Consider the following 11,687-nt stretch of genomic DNA (forward strand, 5'->3'; position numbering starts at 1 on the left):
TGTCATCTACTTCTACATGTGTCTGACAGCTGAAATTCAGTGTAAAATGTGTATTTAATATTTTTCTGTTTTTTTTGGAGAACCATCTGCAATTGGACAGGGACATCTTTAAGATATACTTTTCTCCCGAATTGAGAACGAAGTGGCGCCAAGAACAGCTTAGTTCAAAATGTGGCTGCTGTGCTTTATATTAGCTAATGTGTACCGGCTGTATAGAAGCATTCACATATCACAGCTGTAACAAGGTGGAGCTAGATCATTTGTTTGCTTATGCAAAACCCAAATGTGTGAATAGCCATAATATTTAACTGAATACAATATTTTATTTTTTTACCCCATGGCATCAGAGAGATCTTCATATCCAGTCAAGATTGTTTTGAACAAGCAGAGGATTTGCTCACAGTGGAGAGATGGAGAGATGGCTGTTGAAGAGGACTCTCAACCCCAGGTGTGATACATCACCTTTTACAATTACAAAGACCTGACCTCTTGGATCAATTCTGTTATTGGAATATCAGGAGAATTTACAGTTTTTGTGTGATTCATTAAAATCAAAAAGGGTTAGAAATGGTGTGTTCAGAGTAATAACTTCGGTCCCCTCTTACAGCCTACATATGTGGAGCAGAGAGTGGAGACTGAACCCATACTGATCAAAGATGAGGAGACGGCAGAGGACGTTTGGAAGACTGACCCTCAGGAAGAGCTCATGATCACTGGAGAGGGTGGGTGCGACCATAAGGGGTACTGCTCTGTCTATGGAAGATTGTGTGGGTGTGGTGTTATACACGTTGCAAGTTGCTACATTGGTGTTGGGCGTTTTATTTTCTGCCATATGGAGTGCACATACACACACAGTCCCTTACAAAGCCGTCATGGTTTGCTACTGGTAGCCCTTTACACTCGTACCTCTATGCGGGTTGAAAATGGCAGATTTGGGCACTGATAAGTGCCTAAATTGGAACGTAGTGGTTGTACAGTAACATGCTATAAATGACGTCAGATCTCAGGCTCTGCGCCGCTTCACAGTGCTGTATGTGTTTTAACTGACAGCCGTTCTGAACATGAGCACCGCACGCGACAAGTTGTTGCCCCTATCCCTCCCGCTAATTGTCAAACTTTTGCACATTTGTTGTTGTCTGAGTGAAACGCTGTATATTAAGAGGACTCAATGTATTTTGAAAGATGAGACGTAGAGGATTATAATACATACGGCATTGATACAAGCAAGCCAAACACTTGTGAGTCCAAATGTGCACTTATCATAAAACCCATGTCATATACAGTGTCATCATTTACGATCACTATGTTTGATGTACAGCTACAAGATGACATGGCGTCATACCCTGGGTTGTTCTGAACAGAATGAGCCAATTTTTTTGGTCTATTGTGAAGAAAATCTGGCACAGAACACGCACCTGAATGCACTCATTACTCCTTTCTATGCGCACCAAAATTACGGTATGTTTCTCTGAATTCCCTTGTGAAAGCCTAACACTGTAAGATTGTATTTTATAACTTAGCTGATCATGTTGGCAATATAACAAACTTTCAAATGATGCCCAGCTGACCCAGATTGTAATTTAAAATGGGCAGGTTTTGGATTAGGTAAACAACAACATTAATTGTGTGAAGGCGGGGATGCAGGGCTGTGTTATAAACAAAACAACTACAAGTGTGCTTGTTCTAGTTCCTCAAAGCACCTTATAGTTGTAACGGTCGTCATATTTTTCCTCCTCCTCGGATGGTTCTCAATCAGAGGAAACGTCAAACACCTGCCTCTAATTGAGAACCATATCAGGCAGCACATTTAACCCAACATAGAAACACATAACATAGAATGCCCACCCCAACTCACGCCCTGACCAACTAAACACATACAAAAACAATGGAAAACAGGTCAGGAACGTGACAGAACCCCCCCCTCAAGGTGCGAACTCCGGGCGCACAACCAAAGTCGGGGAGGGTCTGGGTGGGCATCTGTCCACGGTGGCGGCTCCGGCTCCGGATGTGGTTCCCACCCCACCATAGTCAATCCCCGCTTCCGTAGCCTCCTCCAAATGGCCACCCTCCAAATTAACCCCACTGGATTAAGGGGCAGCACCAGACTAAGGGGCAGCTCCGGACTGAGGGGCAGCTCCGGACTGAGGGGCAGCTCCGGACTGGCTGGCGGATCCTGGCTGGCTGGCTCTGGCGGATCCTGGCTGGCTGGCTCTGGCGGATCCTGGCTGGCTGGCTCTGGCGGATCCTGGCTGGCTCTGGCGGATCCTGGCTGGCTGGCTCTGGCGGATCCTGGCTGGCTGGCTCTGGCGGATCCTGGTTGGCTGGCTCTGGCGGATCCTGGCTGGCTGGCTCTGGCGGATCCTGGCTGGCTGCTCATGGCTGGCTGGCTGGCTCTGGCTGCTCATGGCTGGCTGGCGGCTCTGGCTGCTCATGGCTGGCTGGCTGGCTCTGGCTGCTCATGGCTGGCTGGCGGCTCTGGCTGCTCATGGCTGGCTGGCGGCTCTGGCTGCTCATGGCTGGCTGGCGGCTCTGGCTGCTCATGGCTGGCTGGCGGCTCTGGCTGCTCATGGCTGGCTGGCGGCTCTGGCTGCTCATGGCTGGCTGGCGGCTCTGGCTGCTCATGGCTGGCTGGCGGCTCTGGCTGCTCATGGCTGGCTGGCGGCTCTGGCTGCTCATGGCTGGCTGGCGGCTCTGGCGGCTCATGGCTGGCTGGCGGCTCTGGCGGCTCCTGTCTGGCGGACGGCTCTGAAGGCTCAGGACAGGCGGGCGGCTCTGAAGGCTCAGTACAGACGGGCGGCTTTGAAGGCTCAGTACAGACGGGCGGCTTTGAAGGCTCAGTACAGACGGGCGGCTTTGAAGGCTCAGGACAGACGGGCGGCTCTGGCTGCTCATGGCTGGCTGGCGGCTCTGGCTGCTCATGGCTGGCTGGCGGCTCTGGCTGCTCATGGCTGGCTGGCGGCTCTGGCGGCTCATGGCTGGCTGGCGGCTCTGGCGGCTCCTGTCTGGCGGACGGCTCTGGCGGCTCCTGTCTGGCGGACGGCTCTGGCGGCTCCTGTCTGGCGGACGGCTCTGGCGGCTCAGGACAGACGGGCGGCTTTGAAGGCTCAGTACAGACGGGCGGCTTTGAAGGCTCAGTACAGACGGGCGGCTTTGAAGGCTCAGGACAGACGGGCGGCTCTGGCTGCTCATGGCTGGCTGGCGGCTCTGGCTGCTCATGGCTGGCTGGCGGCTCTGGCTGCTCATGGCTGGCTGGCGGCTCTGGCTGCTCATGGCTGGCTGGCGGCTCTGGCTGCTCCTGTCTGGCGGAAGGCTCTGGCTGCTCCTGTCTGGCGGACGGCTCTGGCGGCTCCTGTCTGGCGGACGGCTCTGGCGGCTCCTGTCTGGCGGACGGCTCTGAAGGCTCAGGACAGACGGGCGGCTCTGAAGGCTCAGGACAGACGGGCGGCTCTGAAGGCTCAGGACAGACGGGCAGTTCAGGCGGCGCTTGGCAGATGGACAGCTCAGACGGCGTTGGGCAGACGGGCAGTTCAGACGGCGTTGGGCAGACGGGCAGTTCAGGCGCCGCTGGGCAGACGGCAGACTCTGGCCGGCTGAGGCGCACTGTAGGCCTGGTGCGTGGTGCCGGAACTGGAGGTACCGGGCTAAGGACACGCACCTTCAGGCTAGTGCGGGGAGCAGCAACAGGACGCACAGGACTCTGGAGGCGCACAGGAGGCTTGGTGCGTGGTGGAGGCACTGGTGGTAATGGGCTGGAGACACGCACCATAGGGCTAGTGCGTGGAGGAGGAACAGGGCTCTGGAGACGCACAGGAGGCTTAGTGCGTGGTGCCGGAACTGGTGGTACCGGGCTGAAGACACGCACCATAGGGCTAGTGCGTGGAGGAGGAACAGGGCTCTGGAGACGCACTGGAAGCCTGGTGCGTGGTGTAGGCACTGGTGGTACTGGGCTGGGGCGGGGAGGTGGCGCCGGAAATACCGGACCGTGCAGGCGTACTGGCTCCCTTGAGCACTGAGCCTGCCCAACCTTACCTGGTTGTATGCTCCCCGTAGCCCGACCAGTGCGGGGAGGTGGAATAACCCGCACTGGGCTATGTGGGCGAACCGGGGACACCATGCGTAAGGCTGGTGCCATGTATGCCGGCCCGAGGAGACGCACTGGTGGCCAGATGCGTTGGGCCGGCTTCATGACATCCGGCTCAATACTCAATCTAGCCCTGCCAGTGCGGGGAGGTGGAATAACCCTCACCGGGCTAAGCACACGTACAGGAGACACCGTGCGCTTTACCGCATAACACGGTGTCTGCCCGTACTCTCGCTCTCCACGGTAAGCTCGGGGAGTTGGCGCAGGTCTCCTACCTGACTTCGCCACACTCCCTTGTAGCCTCCCCCCCCCCCCAAGAAATTTTTGGGCTTGACTCACGACTCATAGTCGTGTACCCTCATAACTCCGGTTCCTCTCTCCGGTTGCCTCTGCTCTCCTAATCGCCTCCAGCTGTTCCCATGGGAGGCGATCCCTTCCAGCCAGGATCTCCTCTCATGTGTAGCAACCCTTGCCGTCCAAAACATCCTCCCATGTCCATTCCTCCTTCGTGCGCTGTTGCTTTCTCCCACGCCGCTTGGTCCTTGGTTGGTGGGTGATTTTGTAACGGTCGTCATATTTTTCCTCCTCCTCGGATGAGGAGAGGCGAGAAGGATTGGACCAAAATGCAGCGTAGGTGGAATACATGATGAATTTTAATAATAATAACGAAGACGAAAAATATACTTGAGCAAACTACAAAACAATAAACGAAGTCAACAGACCTGAACAAACGAACTTACATAATAACACGAAGAACGCACGAACAGGAACAGACTACATACACGAACGAAAACGAAACAGTCCCGTGTGGTGCGACATACACAGACACGGAAGACAATCACCCACAAACAAACAGTGAGAGCAGCCTACCTTAATATGGTTCTCAATCAGAAGAAACGTCAAACACCTGCCTCTAATTGAGAACCATATCAGGCAGCACATTTAACCCAACATAGAAACACATAACATAGAATGCCCACCCCAACTCACGCCCTGACCAACTAAACACATACAAAAACAATGGAAAACAGGTCAGGAACGTGACAATAGTTGAAGACTTTTCTTTGAGTCATGAAAGTGTATTTATATGACTTAGGAACTGTGTACACTTTGGAGAGGAGTGTGGCCACTTGGAGACACCAGTTAGTCCTCTGTCAAACCCTTGTCAATTTTCTGTTTTATGTTGCACCTACCCCATATTTCCAGGAATATTCTTATCATGTTACTGAATGTATCCAGAACATTTTCTGATTTTGTTATCAACAAATGTGGCAAAAAGTACAGTAAATGTAAAATGCACACAAAATCAAGAGTGTAATGTTTGGATTCAGTCTTGTGTCAGGTGAAATGTTGTATCCTCAACTTTAGTGTAATAATTTCCCCATAATCTCCAAACTGCTCCCTTTCAAGTGCTACCATGCTTATGCATTTCATATGTCTTTGTAAAAAACATTTAAATTTAGCCCTATTCATATAGGCCAAATCCCACAAGTGTAAAGGGTTAAGTGTCTTTTTGAATGTTTCTTTCATGTTTATCCCAAATCTTTAGAGTCTGGTTCCAAGCCTGGGCAACCACCATCCTTTGAGCAACGTCACTTTGAGGACTTCATCACACAACCCAACATATCTCCTGAAGACTCGGTGGAACATTACCCCAATTCTGATGGTCCAAAGGAACCAGGCACATCCCGGCTCACGTCTGCAGAGAAGTCAAAGGTGTTCAGGACAGAGCAGCACCGCCCAGCCGAGGACGAGGACTCACAAGAGCTAGTGATGGTGAAGGATGAGAAAGAGGAGGAGCTGGATCAGACCACGGCCCTCACAGGACCTGACCAGTTTGTCATGGATGAGACTGATGGGCAGCGGTGGACCTCTGTGGATCCAGGCAGAGAAACTGACCCTGAAGGCCACCCAGATTTCTCCTTTCATTCCACAGAAGGGTACTCTCAGAATATCTCTATTTTTCCATCTCACAGTGGGCTGCCATCCCTTCCTACTATGACAGATGGTGTAGGGCCATCGGTTCACTCTTCTAGAGGGAAACCACATGCTAACATGTTCAGTACAGCAGCACACATGAAAAGACATGTCAGGACATTGGCTGATGAGACTAGACAACAGATGCCAGAAGGACAGAGCAGTGAGATGCTAAACTCAAATAATGATGGAAATAGTTTAGCTTTACAGCCAAGGCAGCATCAGCACAGGGCTTCAGAAGCAACAGTGAGAATGAGTGAGTGCATGACAGGGTCAAACATGGCCACCACCTCCACCTTCTCTGGATACAGCCTGAGTCGCAGTAGTTTTAACAAGGTGAAGAGAATGAGGACTCAGTGGAGGTCGGGCGGCACCACTGAGAGGCGTTTCAGCTGCACCTTCTGTGGGAAGAGCTTCCAGCGTTTCAGCCAGCTCAAAGAACACCTCCGAAGTCACACCGGAGAGAAACCGTACACCTGCGAACAGTGTGGCAGGAGTTTCACTAAGCAGTGCAACCTGATCAGACATGCTGTGGTCCACAGCGGGGAGAAGCCCTACGAGTGCACACAGTGTGGGAAATGCTTCACCCAGCGCTCCAGTATGAAGTCACATCAGAGAACTCACATAGGAGAGAGTCCATTATCTCAATATGTTGTACCATCATACCCTGGGGATCCACACACAAGTTTAATGTTGTCTCAGACGAAATGGAACAAATAGAGCATAATTGCATGATGTTTCTATAACACTTTCTATGTGAAAATGTGTTACAGAAGGTATTTTGAGACATTTTGACAAGCTTTTCCTCCCAATTGATTTGTGAAATGGTTTTCATGTTTAACTGTTGACGGCTCCTCACTTTCATTTTAACACACAGAGTGCCGGAATTCCATAACTACTAGAATGGCCATGACGGTCATTCTGATCGTTGATATTTCAATTATATAAATGTTCCATAATAAATGCAATCATTTAGGAATTTATTATGTTAAAATAGATCATAAGAAACCTCAGGACACCAAATGCAAATTGTAATCAGTCAGAAAATGAATTGATTGATCCAAAACGCACAGATAAAAAAAAAAAATTGTGATAGGTTGTCTTAGTCAGAAAATACACTATTTACAACTGGTAGCATTGTGTTTTGTACCACAAAATCATTTTAAAAAACATGCTATATTCAATAAAATTGATTTAATGAAAGACTTGATCTGCGCTTTTAGATTAACCATTTATAGGAGCCATTAAGTATGTATTGTTTAGTTAGTGTTTGTCTCTCAGGGATGTCACTTCATGCCATAAGGGACAGTGTCATATCGGGTCAGGTTAATAACAACATGATTTCCCAAGTTATATTTTCACGTTACTCTGCTGCCTTAAAATGTTAAGTTATGTCAACTCAAAACTTGGCAATTAAATATTTGTTTCAGTATAATAGGCTATACATGCTCATACAGCTTTACATTTGACATCTAGAAACAACACTTTTTTACTGTGTACATTGTCTAACCTGACTCTACACCGCTACTGTATAAAACTGATAATCTGAATGTAAGATCAAATCAAATCAATGACCTGTTCAGGAGTCATATTGCTTGGGGGTAAAAACTGTTGAGAAGCCTTTTTGTCCTAGACTTGGCACTCCAGTACTGCTTGCCATGCTGTAGTAGAGAGAACAGTCTATGACTGGGGTGGCTGGGGTCTTTGACAATTTTTAGGGCCTTCCTCTGACACCGCCTGGTGTAAAGGTCCTGGATGGCAGGCAGCTTATCCCCAGTGATGTACTGAGCCGTATGCACTACCCTCTGTAGTGCCTTGCGGTTGGAGGCTTAGCAATTGCCGTACCAGGCAGTGATGCAACCAGTCAGGATGCTGTCGATGTTGCAGCTGTTCTTGATCGTTGTCTCTGTTGAACCACTTTCTTAAAGTTTGAGACTCAGCTCGTCTTGGAGTGTTTGTTAGAATAGATACTTGGGTTGTCTGAGAGGGGATTCCTCTTCCCACCTCGGGTCTTTAGTAAAATGTTGTAGACTACTTTACATGACTGATATTAGGTCTAGTGAGTTCATCTTCCTGTGTTACGATTAAAACTTTCAGAGTTTCTCACCTTTTCAAACGTATGGACTAACGTCTCACGTTTCCTGGTCTGTAGAGGTTCAACCATTTGTAACGTTGAGCTTGCGCTTTATGTCGGCTGGTCTGCTTGTAAATTTCGTTACCAAGGCTTTTATCCTCGGGTAAAAAGGGGGCATTCCATCACGCCGACACATTGTCTGTGCTCACTTGGGCGTGGTTACTGACTGGGAAAAAGTTATGAAAAACAATTAGAAGACTAAAATCACATTTATATCTTAACCAAAATACTCTCATACTTAATCATATATTTTATACAACATTTAGATGTAAACTTGATAAATTGAATGCGTACCCTTTCCGAGTTACAGTTAGTTTGTTATACCATTCTTAATGACATCACAATATAATAAACAATATGACATGATTATTCTTTAGATCCCCACTGACCACTCTTAACATTCCTATCTTATAAATATTGTTCCCATATTCACTTTCTGGGCAAAAAGGTTTTGGCGACAAAAGTCTCTCTCTACACAAAGCACATTCCTTTCCCAATACTGCAGAGCAGGAAAGACCCTTTTGCAGGACACAATATTGTTGACCGGGTGTTAAGGTGTCAAAATCGGCATAACTCCCCCGTCACCTCTCCTGTGGGAGAGAGGGGGGGGGGGGGGGGGTCTGGAAATCTGTCAGCCATTTTCCAAGCTGATCTGGCATCTTTGATCCTCCCTCAGGATAGAGCCATGACAGGTGTCATCCGACACACAGAAACGAAGGTAAGTTTGTGGTGTTTGCGTGCATCCGTGAGTGTGTGGTCAAGTAGTCGAGTACAGCAGTGAAATGTAATTTGTTTGTTTTCAAACCGGTATGTTTGACACCGGTATGTTTGATGTGGACCTGCATCCACATCAACGGGCCGCATTGGAGAAGGTGAAAAGCTTCAAGTTCCTCTGCGTACACATTACTGACAATCTGAAATGGTCCACCCACACAGACAGTGTGGTGAAGAAGGCACAACAGTGTCTCTACAACCTCAGGAGGCTGAAGAAATTTGACTTGGCCCCTAAGATGGCCCCTACAGATGCACCATTGAAAGCATCCTGTCGGGCTGTATCACCGCCTGGTACGGCAACTGCACCGTCCGCAACTGCAGGGCTCTCCAGAGGGTGGTGTGGTCTGCCCAACGCATCACCGGGGGCACACTGCCTGCCCCCCAGGACATCTACAGCACCCGGTGTCACAGGAAGGGCAAGAAGATCATCAAGGACCTCAGCCACCCGAACCACTGCTTGGTTCACGCTACCATCCAGAAGGCGAGGTCAGTACAGGTACATCAAAGCTGGGAACGAGAGGCTGAAAAACTGCTTCTATCTCAAGGCCATCAGACTGTTAAATAATCACCATTAGCCGGCCTCCACCCAATACCCTACCCTAAACTTTAGACACTGTCACTAACCGGCTACCACCCAGTTACTCTACCATGCACCTTAGAGGCTGCTGACCTATGTACATAGTCATGGAACACTGGTCACTTTAATAATGTTTACATACTGTTTTACTCACTTCATATGTACTGAATATACTATATTCTAGTCAAGGCCTATCCTATTTACAGTGCATTTGGAAAGTATTATGGTGGAAAAATTGCAAGATTATGTTATAACACTTTTATTGCATCAAATGGTTGTGTTATGCAACAGAATAGAGTATTCTGTTAACTATTGTCTGTGTGTGTTCTACTGAGGATGGGCCTCTGGGAGATAACACTGACAGGAGATTTGATGTCTTTTGGATGATAAAACCTAAAGAGCATTCCAGAGCATGAGTTAATGTTTCTGTTCTATACGGGGCCAGACACTGGTCTCTACACAATGAAAACTGTTGACCCAGCAGATACTGTCTGCTATGTATTATAGGTATCTTTCATACAAATGAAACCTGTTGGAGCTAGGAACACAAACGTAGAATATGTAACGAATTTGCAAAAATTTACGTTAAGTTTCGAATTTGCAAAACATATATGTTACCAATTCTAGCTAGGTGGCTAATGTTAGCTAGATGAAATGAAAGATCCCAGAAAATGTTCCATGCGCACAAAAAGCTTTCACATTTCGAACCGTAACATATACTACCTCGCTGTTAGTGAGCATTTCTCCTTTGCCAAGACAATCCTTCCACCTGGCAGGTGTGTCAAATCAAAAAGCTGATGAAGCAGCATGATCATTACACATGTGCACCTTGTGCTGGGGATAACAAAGCTCACTCTAAAATGTGCAGCTTTGTCACTGTCAAAGATGCCAAAGATTTCTCAAGTTTTGAGGTAGTATGCAATTGGCATACTGACTGCAGGAATGACCACGAGCTGTTTCAGAGAATTTCATGTTGATTTCTCTACCATAAGCCGCATCCAACGTTGTTTAGAGAATTTGGGAGTATGTCCAACCAGCCTCAGAAACGCAGACCATGTTTAACCATGCCAGCCCAGGACCTTTACATCCAACTTCTTCACATGTGGGATCGTCTGAGACTAGCCACCCGGACAGCTGATGAAACTGGAGAAGTGTCCTCTTTACAGATGAATCCCGGTTTCAACTGTACTGGGCAGACGGCAGATGGCGTCGTGTGGGCGAGTGGTTTGCTGATGTCAACATTGTGAACAGAGTGGCCCATGGTGGGGTTATGGTATGAGCAGGCATAAGCTACGGACAACAAACAAAATAGCATTTTATTGATGGCAATTTGAACACACAGAGATACCGTGATGAAATACTGAGGCCCATTGTTGTGCCATTCATCCGCTGCCATCACCTCATGTTTCAGCATGATAATGCACTGCCCCATGTCGCGAGGATCTGTACACAGTTCCTGGAAGCTGAAAATGTCCCAGTTCTTCCATGGCCTGCATTCTCACCAGACATGTCACTCCTTGAGCTTTTTTGGGATGCCCTGGATCAACGTGTAGGACAGTGTGTTCCAGTTCCTGCCAATATCCAATAACTTCGCACAGGCATTGAAGAGGAGTGGGACAACATTCCACAGGCCACAATCAACAGCCTGATCAACTCAATGTGAAGGAGATGTGTTGCGCTGCATGAGGCAAATTCTGGTCACACAAGATACTGACTGGTTTTCTGATCCACGGCCCTACCTGTTTTTAAAGCTATCTGTGACCAACAGATGCATATCTGTATTCCCAGTCATGTGAAATCCATAGATTAAGGCCTAATTTATTTATTTCAATTTACTGATTTCCTTATATGAACTGTACCTCGGTAAAATCTTTGAAATTGTTGCATGTTGCGTTTTATATTTTTGTTCAGTGTAGTTGCAAAGTAGCAAGTAGTTGAAAAGTTGCTAATTAGGTAAATGCTAAAGTTGTCCTTGATGAGATTTGAAATTGCAACCCTTGGGTTACTAGACTTTGTCATACACCCATCCATCCATCCCGACCAACCACCCTACTTTCGTTCCTGCCTTTAGTAATCATCTGTCTTATGTAACCATACCAAAAGTAACAGATCATACTAATTTGTGTGTCCCAGATTTATGTTTA

The 11,687-nt window shown here is 47.9% G+C and overlaps 1 protein-coding gene across 1 annotated transcript in view; it reads left to right on the forward strand.

Annotated features, from left to right (window-relative positions):
• Positions 1-7,251, forward strand: part of LOC120020226 (zinc finger protein 354C-like) — a 14,455-nt gene extending 7,204 nt beyond the window's left edge. Inside the window, exons 2-4 of the mRNA XM_038963751.1 lie at positions 348-448; positions 608-722; positions 5,631-7,251. Of these exons, the coding sequence (XP_038819679.1) occupies positions 348-448; positions 608-722; positions 5,631-6,778 (1,364 nt within the window). The 3' untranslated portion in view covers positions 6,779-7,251. The remainder of the gene's footprint in view (positions 1-347; positions 449-607; positions 723-5,630) is intronic.
• The last annotated feature ends 4,436 nt before the right edge of the window (positions 7,252-11,687 follow it).

Source organism: Salvelinus namaycush, chromosome 25 (genome assembly GCF_016432855.1).
Source record: "Salvelinus namaycush isolate Seneca chromosome 25, SaNama_1.0, whole genome shotgun sequence".
In the NCBI taxonomy this organism is placed as follows: domain Eukaryota; kingdom Metazoa; phylum Chordata; class Actinopteri; order Salmoniformes; family Salmonidae; genus Salvelinus; species Salvelinus namaycush.